The 17482-nt window shown below is 36.5% G+C and overlaps 1 protein-coding gene across 1 annotated transcript in view; it reads left to right on the top strand.

The window, feature by feature from the left end:
* The window catches only part of LOC150096673 (twitchin-like), a 2440784-nt gene that overhangs the window by 2177063 nt on the left and 246239 nt on the right, over positions 1-17482 (top strand). Inside the window, exon 120 of the mRNA XM_090408679.1 lies at positions 3363-3480. Within this exon, the coding sequence (XP_090264805.1) occupies positions 3363-3480 (118 nt within the window). The remainder of the gene's footprint in view (positions 1-3362; positions 3481-17482) is intronic.

Here is a 17482-nt window from a genome sequence, read left to right as displayed (position 1 = left end):
GAGAGATTGTTCTTAGAGGTAATAGAAGACCTGAAACACTCCAAATCTCAACAAATATGACTGTATAAATTTGCCTAAAATCTGGGAGACAGTCATCTTAAGAAAAAACTAGTAGTACCGTTTTTTCTCTGTTTAGGACTCTAGTCTTATGTGATAGCTGCTAATTTTTTTTTTTTTTTTTCAGATAGAGGGAACCAAAATCAGGACTCTAGTCTTTGTGTTGCTGCTACAATTTTGTTTAACTAGTCCATTGATTACACCATGTTGTTATAGTCTCGCATATTGTGACAAACTGTGTTTTTGTGCTCTGAAGATGCTGGTTAATAACACTAGCGAAATATCCACAATAAGTTAATAAATTAATTATTTACTTATTTTTCTGTGTTCTAATATATACCATTAAAAAATAAACAAATATTATATATTCTGTATATAATATATTTAATATATATATATTCTGAGAAGAATAGAGATGGAACAGTATGGTCTGTTTCATGATGATAGAAAAAGAGTTATGTCCATACAAAGTAGAGATGTAAGAGAGAAATGGTACCACTGGTTTTGAGGCAGTATGGTGTGAGAGGTGAATACAATGAAATATTTGGTTGGATTGGATGTTGTTATAGATCTGGTAATATGGATGGTAGTGACTATGAAATGTATAATCAAATTAGCCAAGCAAATAAGAAAAGGGTGATCATTATGGACAATTTTAATTATAGCAATATAGACTGGGATGAAGAGATAGCAACTGGAAGTAAAGAAAATAAGTTTCTTGAATTTTTGAGGGACAACCTCAGACAGTATGTAACACAGAGCACATGAGGATCTTAAATTTGATTATCTCATCAGAGGATGTAATTATAAATGAGGTGTCTAATCACCTTCCAATTGGTGAGAATGACCAAGAAGTGATTACATGGGTGGTTACCAGCAGTGTGAGGACCTCTGTGAGAAAAGGGTATATGTGGAACTACAAGGGTGGCGATTATGAAGAGCTCAGGAGACAGATTGCAGAAGTACAACGGAATGAGGAGTTAGCTGGAAAAGAGGTCAATGCATAAGAGAAGTTGTAGTAGCCAATTCCATGAGGATTACAAAGATCAGGCAAGGCAGGTGACTTAGTTGGTAAGGGTAGCAAAAGTGAGGTATGAGCAGCAAAAAAAAAAGAATAATTATGGAAGGATGACAATGATTGGAGAAAGGACAACTGTTGCGGAAGATATAGTGGAGATACTTAATGAGCAGTTCATAAGGGTGGTCGGTGGTCGTTCATTCTTGTGAATGTGACTTCATTCATGGAAAGATTCAGAGCAGTTGATGATGGGGAAGAGAGACTGACTGTAAGTGAGCAAGAGGTATTTGGGGAGTTGAGTAAACTAGATGTAAATAAGGCTGTGGGACTTGATGTTTTAGTACTTGATGATTATTCATGTTTTAGTAATCTACTTACTTATTACAATAAGGTGACGGCTTCTTTGGACAGAGGAGAGGGATACACAGTAATATACTTAGATTTTGCAAAGGCTTTTGATAGATTACCACATGATAAGTTGATAGTCAAACTAGAGTGGATGGGGTTGGATATTAGATTAGTGCAATGGATCAGAGACTGGCTATCTCATAGGTATCAACAAGTTGTGTATGGGGAGCAATATCTCAGAAGAGAAAAGTCACAAGTGATGTGCCTCAGGACCTGTTTTAGGATTATTACTGTTTAGCTTGTATGTTAATGATATTGGCGAAGATTTGGATGGAGATATTCAGTTGTTTGCAGATGATGCAAAGTTGGGACGAACTATGAAGAGTAGAGAAGATGTTGTGGCCTTACAAGAAGACTTGAATAAATTGAGTGAGTGGGCATGGGAATGGGGATGCGAGTTCAATGTTTGCAAAATGTAAGGTTTAAATTTGGGAAACAAATATGGGATGTAGAATTTATGCTTGGTGGGGATATGTTGTCAGAGGTCTTGTTGTGATAGTGGATAAGGATCTGAAATTTAGGGGACGTATTGCCAAAATTGTGAGGACAACACAAAGACTTCTGGGAATGATGAGGAGGACACTGACTTGTAGAAGTAGTAAGATTCTTGTTCCTTTGTATAAGGCTTTTATTAGGCCACACATGGACTGCTGTGCACTGATTTGGTCATCTGGTTTTCAAAAGGACAAAGAGATGTTGGAAAGGGTCTAGAGGCAACTGACTAAGGTAGTTTCTGACCTCTGGAATGTCGAATATGAGAAAAGGTTTAGAAGATGCAATTTGCAGAGTATAGTCGATAGGAGGAAGAGTGGAGATATGACAGAGACCTCCAAGTTAGTAAGAGGTTGTTATAGGATCAATGTTAGAGAGGTTTCACAGCAAACTGTAGGAGATCAGGGATGATCCAAAGGACATATAAGGATGTCCTTTGGATATCCTTGGGTATAAGGAGTATCTTGGGTATCTTTGGGTATAAGGAGGGTGTGAGCAGGGGCAGTGAGAAGTGTTTTTTTGCATGCAGAATTGTGAATGATTGGAATGCCTTGCCTGAGAGTGTGGTGTGGTGTGTACAGAAAGATTTATTGTATTTAAGGTGTGGTATGATGAGTTGTGTGTATATGACAAAAGGACCTCCTGGTTGGGCCCTCCTAATGAGAGATTAAGTATATTTTTATATACATCTGTTCTGAGCGATGAAAAACCAGAGTTTCTAAATCAAAAAATCCTCTGGAGATTTGCGACTGGCTAACTATGAGACTGGCTAACTCAGTTTTAGTCAAAAGAGACCACATAAAGGTTCCTCGTGTCCTGGATGGGAATCAAACCGAGGTCTTTCCAAGCTAAAGGCTTCATCTATGGAGGCTCTAACAGTTTTTATGAGACTCACTAACTCATCTTCAGTTGAAAAGTCCTGATAAAGATTTTTCTCATCACAGATTGGATTTGAATCTAGATCTTTCCAGCGAGAGGACATTGTTGAAATTAACTGAGCTATGGATACTCTAGTGAACTACTAATGTAGCAAAATTAAATTCTTTACATCCAGTGCAAGGTAGTAAATTAGTGGTAGCACTTAATCTGGAAGTATTCTTCTAGAGAAAGTGGAGAACTAATTGTGGTAAATAAATGCAAGGAAATTAGTAACCCTATTTCTAGAATCATTAATGAATTTTGTGAATTTAGCAATCAATGAATAATATAAATAATCATATAATTTCGATAAAATTGTTTTCTTGGTGGCTGCTTCAAAGTAGACACTGGACATGATTAGTAATTGATTGTAGTTATTGTAAAAATAAAATTTTTCTTGACATACCAATTGAAATACTGTTGTGTATATATATTATTGCTATATAATTTATAAATAACTTTCATATAGATCGACAACAAGCTGCACCGCGGTTTGTCATTAGACCTCAAAGCACATTTGTTTATGAAGGACAGAGTGCCAAACTTTATTGTAGAGTAATTGCTGCTGCATCACCAACAGTATCTTGGTAAGCATCATTAATTTCTTAATTGAAAATAATTTTTTATTATTATTACGTGACACCTCCAAGGAGTCCAAAGACTCATTGAAGTAGGGAGAGCACCTACTCTACAGCTCTCCATCTGCATCACTCAATCCACCAATTACAGTGAACCACATCATCTACACCAACACAATCTACTGCCCACCACCACCACCACCATTAGTATTTTCACTGAAAATCACCAACATCCATGCTGAAGGCAGGATTTGAACCCGCAGCCTTTTGCCTGGAGAGTGGATATGCTAACTACTCGGCCAACCAGGCTGGCTTTTGTTAAAAAAATTTTTGAGATTCCAATTTATCATTATTATTATTACACTAAGATCTCCTTGAAGCAGTAGATTTATAATAGTACTTAGAAGTCTTACTCAACTATCAACATATCATTTCACAACACACATTTTCATTTTAACACAATTTCTCAACATCCTCTGGCAGCAAATTCCATCTACTCACCACCCTTCAGTTAAAATATCTCTCTCCTTGTTTACAATCTTGATCTTCCTATCTCTCTTTCTCTAATTCCATTCTAACAATAATCCATTCGTTATTAATCTGGTGAAAACTCCTCATCAACATAAAATATCTGAGTTTTATCAATTCACCCTATTCATCCACCAAACTCAACAGTTTCCTAAGTAATATTCCAACTCCTGATACTACCTTAATTGTTTTCTGTCCAGACTCACTCCACTTTCCACATTACTGCAAAAACTTGTTGACTAAGTTTGCGCACGACAGTTCAGATGCGGTCTCATCAGTGCATTGTTCAACAGCACAACTATCTCTTTTTATTATTACTATTTTCATTAGTATTATTGTTAGTACTTCAATAAATCAAAAGATTCATTGTGGGAGGTCCATGCATGCATGCAAAATAAAAATCATTAAGCCATGACTTAAACAAATTCACACTCTCGAGTAATGCATTCCACTCAACCAGTCCAACCACTCTGTGCAAATAATTTATTGCTCATTCTTGTACTCCTATTCTCCTTATACAGCTACAAGGGATGGCCTCTTATTCTACCATCGTCTCTCTCTAATCTACAAAACTCTCCTTGACATTAATCTGGTAGCAATCATCATATCCCACATCAGCAATTTCATTCTTTCAATCTTTCTTCATATCCCACATACCAGAGACCTGACAGTGACTTAATGAATTTTTTATGGATCTTTATCTCCTTGAAAGTCAGGCAACCAGATCTGCACACAGTAGTCCTACTGATAGTACATTTGATCTACCTTATACAAGAGAACTATAACCTGTTTGCTTCAGCATGTCAAGAATTCTCATTACTGCCATAATCTGCTGAGATGATCTCACAATATTATTATTAAGTACGTAACACCTCCAGGGAGTCCAAAGACTCATTGAGGGAGGGTATCTACTCTACAACCCTTTGTCTCCACCAACCCAACTACCTTCATCATCTACACGAACGGCATCTACTGCCAACCACCACCACTAGTATTTTCACAGATAATCACAAACATCCATGCCCACGGATGTTTCGAACCCGCAGCTTTTTGACTGGAAAGCAGATACTCTAACCACTTGGCCAACCAGGCCGGCTTAACAATTATCATTTTTAATATTAACATCTGACCTCCATGGAGTCAGAGATTCATCATGGGAAGTACACACTTTTGCACACAATGCTCATACAATGATGCATTTAAACTGATTCAATGTGTCTACATTCACAACACACTCACACAATGCATTCCACTTGCCAACCACTCTCCATGCAAAGAACATGCTCTTCACTCCTCATAGAGTTTCCAGCAATGGCCTCCTGTTCTACCACCCCTCTCGAATTTTATGAAAAATCTTTTCCATGTCAACCTGATAACAACCCCTGACTAGCTTATATATCTCAATCATATTCCCTTGCTCCTATTCAAGAGACTTTGCAACTCACATTCTCTCAATCTGTTCTAGTACTCCACATTCCAAAGACCACTGACCACTTTTGTGAATCTTCTATGGACCCTTTCCAAGATATCCTCATCACTATGAAAACCTGGTGACCAAATCTGTGCACAGTAATCCATATGAGGCCTGCTCAAGGCCTTACACAATGGCATCATTGCCTTTATCTGATGTGATGTCTGTGCAACTTGTGCAGTGTGGACACTGAATTTCAGGTCCTCGTCCACCACAACTCCCAGATCTTTCATCTCCTCTACTTCCTTTAAAGTTTCCCCACCAAGTGTATACTTTGAATCCTATTGTTGCTTACCAAATCTCAAAACCTTACACTTTGCAACACTGAACTGAAAGTTCCACTTACTTGCCCATTCATGCAATCTATCCAAGTCCTCTTGTAAGGCCATACCATCTATTTGACTCTGCATTGCTCTTCCCAGTTTTGCATCATTTGCAGATCACTAGTTAAACCCATTCCAATATCATTAACATGCAAATTGAACAACGACTCCAAAACTGACCCCTGCGGTACACCACTGGTGACCTTCCTCTTTTGGGATACTGCCCCCCCCCCATATACAGCTTTCTGATGATACCTATCTGACAGCCATTCACTGATCCAGCTGAGAAGTCTGTTTCAATTTATTTATGTGGCAGTCTATCAAAAGCTTTTGCAAAATCTAAATATATCACTGTTTATGCATCCCCCCCCTGTTCAAGGTATTTGTCACCTTGTTAAAGTAAGTTAGTGAAATGTGATCCCCCTTTAGCAAACCCATGCTGATAACCACAGTGAATACTGCTGTTATAAACCCAATCCTACTTCTTACCAATCCCTCCAGTACCTTCACACGCCAGATATACAGATTGACCTGTAATTTTAAACCTCAACCTTATTACCACCTTTTTACTAGTTTAACAATTTTACCGTCCTTCCACTCCCTTGGAACCTGTTCTGTTGCAAGACTCTTATTAAACAGGCATGCCAGTGCTACTGCCAAATTCCCATTACAATTAGCAATGTAACCCCTAAACTTCAAGTCTCTGTCCACCATCTTTCAAGATCTCTCATTTCTTCCACCTTTTCTATATTAACTCTATGGTCTGAATTCTATCCTTACTTTCCAGATTTCAAAATGATACAATTTCAATTGGCAAACTAGCAATAACAACTCCACTCACACAGTCTATTCAGATCTTCCCACAAGACCACAACAACTGTACTACTTCTTATTCCCAAATCATAATTTTCCAGATTGATTGGTTGAGTTGGTAGTGTATATTGTTACGTCTTGTTTTCCCTGTTATTTATTTGTTATTTTATTTTCTTATCTCATTTATTTTCAGCTCTTCCATTGCCGACAAATTTATATTCTTTAAGTCGACTGCACCATGATTTTAAGCTACTGAAAACAATATAGGGATCAAGAGGTTTGCAGTCGTGGTCCCCCCTTTCTTAGTTACTAATGGATTCCCCTATTACTTATGCACGGTCCGAATTTTAACAAGTAGTAACTCAACTCTCAGAACAATGACAGACTCATGTGGTTTGAATTAAAGAAATACATTTATTTAGACAAAACACATATATACACTTTAGTCAGAAATTTCAATTCTAAGGAGCCTGAATTTCCCCCCTCTTAATTTTACGTATCCAAAAAAATTTACTCTGAAATCTTATGGTATCAATTTCACACTCTTCTTTATAACTGTATTCAGGCTCAGTTAATTTCTACTGAGTTGTTCAGTTCTCATTCATGGGAATAACACATATACATAGATACATTCTACAATCCTAGTGTGAAGCATATTAGACGTACTCCGTCTTGCTAAATTCGCATGAGACAATATTTTCTCTTATATTCTGGCTTTATCATCCCCCAAAATTCAGTTAATATTTAAGTTCAAATTTAATACAATAATAACAATGTTTCTTCTAACATAAACAGTCCGAAGCCTTGGTTCCCAGCTCAGCTTAAGCTTAGGATGTTACTTGCTCTTTAGACATAGACAGAATGTCCAAAAGATTACAGTTCTTTAGATATAAAGTAGAAGTAGACTATATGGAGCTCCTTAACGTTCTGTTTCTTATACCCTCTTTGGTTGTTATTCAATATAATACGAAAACTTGCATCTTACCGTTCTTGCTTTTCTGGTTATTATTGGAACTTCCTTAACTAGATTTCCGGGTTTCCTCACCGTATATATTTTATGGCATCTGCGACATACTTCTATTCTTTTCAAAAGAGATTCACCTCTTTGCCGTTTGATACGTTGGAATGGCTAACCAACAGCCCTTTTCTGGAACTCTCTGGCCGCATTCTTCAGTTGTGGCTATGGTCAACGCGGCACTGTATAGCAACGGAAAAATCTTGCTGGGCACGGCGGCAAGCTTCACAGCTATCCAACACTTGGAATCAGGAACCAGGAACAGACAAATAAGAGAACAATTGAATTCTGTGCCGAAACCTATATACCTCATGTGAGTGCCCTCTCTTGGTGGCCGTCACGCACATAGCGGCGGCTGCTGATTGGTCACCGCAGCTCCGAACTGTTTTTAACATGGCTCAATACATGTATTATCTTATATACATCTTTCAGTAATTATACATATTTTCCTTTGTTAAATAATTCACAAACATTATCTATTTTAATTATGGGGTTCTCAAAATTTACTTAATATCTACAAGAATGTTTAGACACAGTTCTGGCTTACCAAGATGCACATTTTCTTCTGGTAGGCATAAGCATGTCGATATCCATGGCTTTTAATGTTACCTTATGTTGGGTTGGAAATAGGATAACTCATTGAAAGTGAGTTGGCACTTTTTCCGACACAACAATATGCTTTCCAACTAATGCTCTATGTTTGAATCTGACCATAGGCATGGATGTTTCTGATTGTCTTTAGGTGAGAGATGAATTTAATCACCCAGTGGAGACCAATGTCCCTTATTGGAAGACTAAAGTGTTTGGAAAAGGTTCAATGTTTGGTCTTTGGAGTAGGATTTCCAGACCAGTTAAAATAAATAAATATACATAATTAAAAATACAAAAATATATACATATAAAATTAATAAAAACAGAATAAAAAATTCTTAGTCTACCCACAGTATAAAGGTACTATAGGTTTATAACAAAAACCTTTTGTGGTTGGGAGCAATATAAAAAATGCAAACAGCTGCATATCTCCAGTTAATCTTATCCAGCATCATTAGCATACACGTTACACAATAATGGTGTCAAAACAGAGCCCCATCTGGCACACTGCCTAGTGACCTTCCTCTTTTTAGATACCATTCCCCCCCATTTAAAACCCTATGTTACTTATCTGACATCTACTCTTATCCACCTACTTTCTTTTTTACTGGACACACACTATGTATGTGATGGTCAATGGCTCCTTATCCTCAAACTATGCAACTAATGATGAGGTTCTATAAGATTCTATTCCCTCACTTACCATCTTTCTTCTTCATATCAATTATCTATTCCAATTGACTGACAACCCCATGCATAGTTTCACTGATAACAGCACATTGCACTCCTTCCTTTCACTAGACAAACCTTGCACCACACAAATCACCAAAATTTACAAAGTATCAACCTCCCACTGCCCTCATTTCTGATCTCCAAGCCATCCTTAAATGTGGTTCAGATAACCTTGTCAATTTCTAGTAAAACATGGGCTGCCTTATTTCCCACAAAAACTAAGCATTTTCTTCCAATATTAAGTTTGACAAAACTTAAATCTCTGAACAATATAAGATTTCTCTTCTTGGAATTACTCTGACATTAAGTTTCTCCTGGCTTAAACATTTCATAACCATTTTCTCCTTGGCTTTCCAAAAAAAAAAAAAAAAAAAAAAAAAAAAACCTACATTACTTCATCTCTGAACAGCTGTTAACCTCACATAAATCAAAAATACATCTAACTATTGAATATTGCTCTCACATTTTGTGTGCCCCTAAAAGGAGGACAATTACATTGATTAATGAACCATCTCTCACCAACTCATTCCACCCACTTTTACACATTTACACAGTAAATGTTCATGTGAACTACTGTAGTATCAATAATTCCTCCATTCTCTACTAAATCCATTGAAACACATGCAACTGTCACCCAACATCCCTTTGTGGTTCAACTCCAAACTAACAGAACAAGTTTCTTTTCCTCCTCCTTCATCCCTGCTACCGCTGTACTGTGGAACAGTATTCCCAAGGAATATAGGAATATAGAGCAGTGATTTTCAACCTTTTCATAGCATGGCACACCTAGACTAATTGCAGCACACTAAAAATATATTCTTTTAATTTTTTTGATGATCTGGCAAAAAATAGGCATAATTTTGATTGATTTACATGCACAAGAAGAAGGAAGACCAGACACTAATAAATAAATGCACAAATTACAACATTATTTCTTTCAATTAATTTGTTTTCATAAATCTCGTGGCACACCTGAAGACCTCTCACGGCACACCACTTAAAAATATCTGATATAGAGGCTTTCAAATCAAATGTAAACAAGTTTCTCCTTTTGCACCCACTACCCATACATGGGTAGCGAGTTGCATGTTATATATTATTATAGCTAGCATGCTATAATAATAACAACAAACTATTAAAACAGAAGAAAATTCATGTAAAAAACTTATTTAACTGTAGAATTTTTGCCTATGTTTCATAGACATCTTCAGTACAGAATGATAATCAAAACAATTACAGAAAATTCTAAAAAAGCACCACCTTAGTAGCTAAAGTAAGCCACTAAAACAATATTTTTCCAACTATACACCCTCTGTCCAAAAAGAAACCGAACTTTTGATAGAAAATAAAACACAGGCCAATTATAATTATTCAAATCATTTATTTCAATCCATATACTCTCCCTCAGCTTCGATACAGCATTTGGCACGGTCAATTAATTTGTTAAATGAGTTTTTTATATCAGTTTTTGTGATACTGTTGAGGGTTGTGGTTACTGCCCTTGAACGTTTTCAATGGTGTCGTATCACTTTTCTTTCATCGGCAAATGAAGTCGGGGGAAGAGAAAGAAGTCACAGGGTGCTAAATCAGGTGAATACGGCGAGTGATGGAACATACAAACTTGGATTTTGCTCAAAAACTGTCTCACAATGTTCGACAGATGAGATGGTGCATTATCGTGCAAAAGTGACCAGCTGCCTGCTTCATGATATTCATGCCATATGCAACGAATTCTCTCTATCAATCACTTCAAAACCTCAAGATAAAACTCAGCATTGACCATTTGGCAATGGAATGAATTCTTTTTGGATAATGCCCTTGCAATCGTAGAAACAATTCAGCATTGTCTTTACTTTTGACTTCTTCAAGCGACTTTTTTTTGGATGCCCCTCTTCTGGTGGTCTCCACTCAGCACTCTGGTGCTTTGTTTCGGCTCATACTGAAAACACCATGTTTCATCACCAGTAACAATCGTTTCAAGGAAGTTTGAGTCCTTAAGAGTGGTCCTTGCAGTATTCAATTCAATACATTTTTTGGTGGTTGGTCAACTTGTGGGAAACAAATTACGAAGGCCCCAAACTCTCAATCAAAATATTTTGCACAGTTGATTTTGGAAATTCATCTTCAATCAATCTCACAGACAATTTCGTTTTTTTTTTTTTTTGATGAAATCGCGCACTTTTTGGATGTTAACTTCGCTCAGTCCAGTTTTTGGACGGCCCGGCTTTTTGTCATCCTCAAGCGTCTCACGACCACTTTAAAATTGCTTAAACCACTCGTAAACTTGAGTATGGGATAAGCATTCATCACCGTATGCTTTTTGAAGCATTTGAGGCATTTCGGTAAAACTTTTACAAAGTTTAACACAAAAATCAATTCGACAGTTCGTCAAAACACACTGTCACTCTTGACACTATAACTCAGCTTCTAATGAAACAAATGTCATAAACAGTTGACACAACACTAATGAAGGTTGCCGCTTTCGACAACAAGAAGATACAAAAGGTGGTGCCACTAGTTTCTTCTATTTTCTAACAGAGGGTGTGTGTGTATACAGGGTGTTCGGGATAAATTTGACAGTTTCGTAAGGAAAAAGAAAATCTTCTTTGTATCTATTAAATTTAATGAATTGACAAAAAAACATTACAGGCAGAGTTAATTACAATACTATCAACAAGATTTACTCAAAATAACCACCATTAGCATCGATCACAGCTTCAATTCTGCTTCGGAACCTCGAACAAGCTGATGCTACAGTCTCCCTGGGAAGGGCCGCAAAAACTGTTTTAATTTTATCCATTAACTGGGCTTTTGTATTACTGGAAGTGCGATTGGTGTCTTTTTCAACTGCGCCCCATACAAAATAATCCATGGGGTTAAGGTCTGGGGAGTTTGGAGGCCAAACATTTGGACTGGTGAAGTCGTAGAAATTTTCAGACAACCATTTTTGACTTTTCCCAGAGGTGTGGCAAGGGGCCGAATCCTGCTGCCATACATACGGCCTACCATTGGCTACCCTTGTTATCCAGGGCTTGACTACAGTTAGCAACTCCACGAACAAAGCCCGAATTCCAATGCCAGGGTTCTTCAACACCTGTTCCTGCAGATTTGCGAGGAATTCTGCTGTACGAACGCAATCAGATCGTCTGCTAGGGATCTTTCTTCTTGCTACATCCTCGTAGTCACCATTGCAAGTCTCTAGTTCATGCCTGATTGTTTTTACTGTATTCAGGGAGCATTGGGCAGCAGTCGTAATATCCTTATTTTGATGGCGGGCACAAATCATCATGATACAAGTTATTCTCTTCCATGATTCAGGTGGGTTCCAGCTATCCATCCTTTCTGACATCTTGTATATGAATGAAGAAGGGTCCAAACTTTTAAATGAAGAGAAGTGTGTGTTAATACATGTAACTTACGGAAAAATATAATTAATTATAAATATGTCAAATTTATCCCGAACACCCTGTATATATATATATATATATATATATATATATATATATATATATAAATATATTTAGTCGACAAAATTGTCCCCATTTTCAGTCACTGATGGTATTGTCCAGAGAAAATGCGAATTGGATGTCAAATGTCCCTTTTTTTCAAAAATACCTCCCAGTTTTCTAATTTGCCCTGTTTTTGTAAACTCTAACCTAACTATGTAAGTTGATGCAAATAAATAAACAGATTTACACTATTTCCAATAAATGGCACTATAATCCATTCAGATGGATTATAGTGCATGACACTTCAATGCACATGAGAGTCCATTTTTTGTATAGCATCGCTGACTTGATACATATTTGCATGTGAATGAATTCTAATATTTTCTTTGTGTTTCTCAAAGTATTGATGTTGGTGGTGATGTAAACTTGGTAACCTTATTTTTAATTCATTTTAGTAAAGAATTAAAAATTCAATTTGATGAAAATAGGTTGTGAGATGCCCAAGCGAAAGTGTAATTTCATAGACACATTGAAACAAATATTCCCATTTCCTAACTGAAAGTTATAATGTTAATGGTCAAGTTTTATGCACTGTTTGCAGAGCTAAATTTTCTATTGACCATGATAATCATTCATATATTACACAGCACATCGTTAAACAAAAAAAAGAAGCACAAGTAAGTAGTTGCAGCAAAACATGCAAGCTGTAAACTAACCATTTTCGTGACAAAATAACAAGATGTAAATGGTGAACAGAAATTTCTCGCTACATAAGAAGGATTGTTAGCTGTCCATAGTATCAGACATAACCATTCATTTAGATCAGTGGACTGTGCATCTATCATCATACAAAAATATTCTTAAAAGATTCACATGTGCAAGAACAAAATGTTGTTCTTGTTATTCTTACAGTTGTAAGTACTGTTTCCTTTTTGCATTTCATGAAGTGATAAGTGACTTATGTGAAGTAGAATATCTGTTAAGGCAAATTGATCAAATCACTCTAGCCTGAAGTTGGTTCCAGTTTTTGTATGTATTTTATATCTACAAAAGGAATACAAGTGAAATTGTTGGAATTCCAAAATCTCATATGAGAACGGTCTGAGATATAAGTAGATCACAATCTGTCAATATTGAAGAAATATAAATTGACTGACAAGATAATAGCATTATGGGGTGACAACTGCAACACCAACTTCAGTGGCAATGCAAGAAATGGCAACAGTAATGTTTTTCATAAGATAAGCAAGAACATGAAAATGGACATTGTGGAGTAGGTAGTGGTGCACATATCATGTATAATGCTTTACCAATTAAAACAAAGTGTTTCAACATTTTCACTCTTATGGTTGAAGTGCTAAAATCCTTCTGCAATTTTGCTGAAGTGGAATACAAGCAAGGGAAATGTAAAGAGAAAATGGCTTTCCATCCAACCTACCGTAAAAAAAAATAATTGAAATGTTTGATGGTCTCGAGTCATATTTTCTATCACAAAATAAAATTCCTAAGCTCAAACAATTTTTTTAATACCCCATAGTCCCTTCTTTAGTTCAAATTCATTCACAGCTAACTTAAAATGCCAACAGCCAACACTATCAAAAAGACTGAATGAGGGGACAATTGTAGCAGTGAAGTGGCACAAGAACTGATTGCCCTGTAGAGAAGATGATTAATAAAAACATGCAAAATTTTTTTTTTTTACATCTGCTGACTTGAACCTCCAAAGTCAACTGATGGAGGATATTGAAACCGAAGATGTTCAATTTACTTAAACTGTCAATAATTCCGATGATACTTTCCTAGAATATGTGAAAAACTTGGTCAAGTTTTTTGCACAGCTATGATTTAATTGGGTTTTGATAACCCTGTGGAGGTTGTGGCTGATCTGACAGATAAAAACAAATTTTTTAATATAAATATTCTTACACATAACCAGTGTATAGCTTGGAGGTCATGACTAGCTGCGCATGCATATATTACGAATGATATTCCACACTGTTTATGCAGTCAGTTTGGGTTTAACACATGTTATGTAAAGGTGTGTGATATTTGATAGTAAATTGTATCTGAAAGATACCGCGATATCGGTATAGTATTGGTTTAATTTTTTTCTCTTTTTTTAATTTACCATTGAAAATGGTTGGAAAAATATATCAACGAAAGTTACTCGAGTCCAATGATGAGAATGATAGTCGAAAATGAAAGTGATATTTGATAGTAAATTGTATCTGAGAGATACCACTTACTCCGATGTCAGCAAAGTATTGATTTAATTGTTTTTTTCTTTGTTTCTTTGTTCAATAATTTCTAGATTGTAACTGAAAATAAATAAACCATCATGTATTATATTTGCAGTGTTTTTTTTTTTAAGTTTTATTGCATTTTAGCACAACTAGTAATGAACGTATCTCTGAGATACATGTGATCTACGCTGCAATTTTTTTCGACCGTGACCTCTGCAAGGTTAAATATCCCTCTATCTTGGTGCACTGTTCAACAGCATTGACAAAAAACATATCCAAAGTCAATATTGTGGGAAGATTTTGAAAATGTTTAATTATAAAGGCTGAATAAGAGAAACAAGTGAGTGAGTGTGGGTATGTAGGAAGTGCGATATTCTGATGAACGACGAGACTTGTTTAAATATGAGTAGGGAACATGTCATCGTAACTGAAACAGTACTTGAGAATGATTGTGCAAATGTTCAGAAAGCATCTGAAAGTGATAGAGAAGAAAAGAAAAGAGTTGGATTCTTGATAAAGCATGTGATAATAATATTAAAACATAGTGCAATTCACGTTATGATAGTGAAAGGGTTAGATAAACAAGCTTGTGTGACTGACAATAAGATAGCAAGAGTGAATGATAGTGAAAAAGTGATGCCAAATCTGAAAGCTCAGTTGGTGAAGATAAGGCAAAAGATGAAACAAATGTGGAGTGAAATGAATAAGAGAAACATACAATTGTAGATATGTATGGAAGAGTGAAGAACATGGGAACGAATGAAGTTTCTATTAAACAGGAAATGAAAGATTTGTGAGTGGCATTGTATGGGGATTCGATTATTAAAAGTGTTGTAAACAAGAAGATGCACAAGGTTTGTTTTCTGGAGAGGTAAAGTGAATAGCATGATTGAGGCACTAGATATCAGAAGCAGGCAAGCAAAAGATTAGTAGTGGTAGTAAAAACAAACGAATGTAAGACTCAATATGAGAAGGATAAAAGGTAAAAGTGTGATAAGAAAGGTTATTAGTGTGTTGAACAGGTATGACAGTGATGAGATGAGGTGGAGAGAAAGGATTTCTAAATGATATGTTAGCAGAAATGTCAAAAATAAAGGAGTTGGTTAATGTGTGGAATGAGTTTGAAGGAAGAACTGAACTGTATAAGAGTGATAGACTGAATTTGAATGATTTGGAGTGAATCATTTGGAGAGATGGCTGCTGCTGGATGCAGAAGTAATAAGTTTAAAAGAAAGAATATGAGCAGGTAAGAAGTGATATGAAAGAAGAAGTGGATAACATGAGTGGTGAGAATGATATAACAAGCATTCAAGATAAACAGGGAAATGAGGAGATATAAGGAAAAACATTGTGAGAAAAGTTGATGCTCAATGAGGAAGTGAATGTGTGTGTGTGTGTGTGTGTGTGTGTGTGTGTGTGTGTGTGTGTGTGTGTGTGTGTGTGTGTGTGTGTGTGTGTGTGTGTGTGTAAACAAAAAAAGAATGGGATAGACTGGGATGTCAAAAGAAACAGATGGAATTGAAGAAGGTTCTGATGACATGGGTAAGGAGAAAAAGAAATGGCTCAATGCAAAACACTTCCTGCGAGAATAGATTGAGGGTTTATGAGTTGGTTGATGAGCGAAAAAGAGGGGATATGACAGATGTTAAAAGTTTTTTCCACTATAAATTAATGATGCCAAGAAATTATATTCTTGGTTTAATCCTCCTTTATCCAAGTGTAAGCAAAACGAATCTTCTCTGGACCCTTTCCAATATATCTTAATCACCATGAAAACCGGGCAACCAAATATGAGCACAATAATCCACATGAGGCATGATCAAGGCCTTATACAATGGAATCATAACCTCTCTATTTCTGCATGTCAGGGTCCTCTGCATCATTGCCATTATCCAATGTGATGTCTTCACAACTTGTACAATGTGGCTCCTGAATTTCCAGTCCTTGTCCACCATCACTCCTAGATCTCTCATCTCCTCTACTTCCTTTAAAGTTTCCCCACCACGTGTATACTTTGCATCCCACCGTTGCTTACCAAATCTCAAAACCTTACACTTTGCAACCTTGAACTGACAGTTCCACTTACCTACCCAATCATGCAATCTGTTCAAGTCCTCTTGTAAGGCAATAACATCCACTTGACCCTGCATTGCTATCCCCAGTTTTGCATCATCTGCAAACAGCTGGATATCACTAGTTAGACCCAACCTAATATCATTAACATACAAATTGAACAACAATGACCCCAAAACGAACCCCTGCGGCATACCGCTAGTTATCTTTCTGTTTTGGGATAGTGCATCCCCATATACAACTTTCTGATACCTATCTGACAGCCAGTCACTGATCCAACTCAGAAGTCTGTTATCCAATCCCATCTGTTTCAATTTATTTAACAGCTTATCATGTGGCAGTCTATCAAAAGCCTTTGCATAATCTAAGTACACCACTGTATATGCATCTCCCCTGTACAAGATATTTGTCACTTTGTTATACTACATAAGTAAGTTATTGAAACATGATCTCCCCTTAACAAACCCATGCTAATAACCACAGAAAATACTGCTGTTATCAATCCATTTTTGTATCCTACTTCTCACCAATCTCTCCAGGACCTTCACCACAACTCCAGATATACAGACTGGCATATAATTTGAAGCTACAGCCTTATCACCACCTTTATACAGTGGAACAATTTTACCCTCCTTCCACTCCTTTGGAACCTGTGCTGTTGTAAGACTCTTATTAAACAGGCATGCCAATGCTACTGCCAATTCCCTGGAATATTCCCTTAAGATGCATGGTGATGTATCATCAAATCCTGTTGCCTTATTGATATCAAGTTT

Source organism: Typopeltis vanoorti, chromosome 18, assembly GCF_054136105.1.
Source record: "Typopeltis vanoorti isolate ZY-2024b chromosome 18, IOZ_Tvanoo_1.0, whole genome shotgun sequence".
Classification (NCBI taxonomy): Eukaryota; Metazoa; Arthropoda; class Arachnida; order Uropygi; family Thelyphonidae; genus Typopeltis; species Typopeltis vanoorti.
Note: the sequence above shows the minus strand (reverse complement) of the source record. Positions and strands in the feature narration are given on the sequence as shown.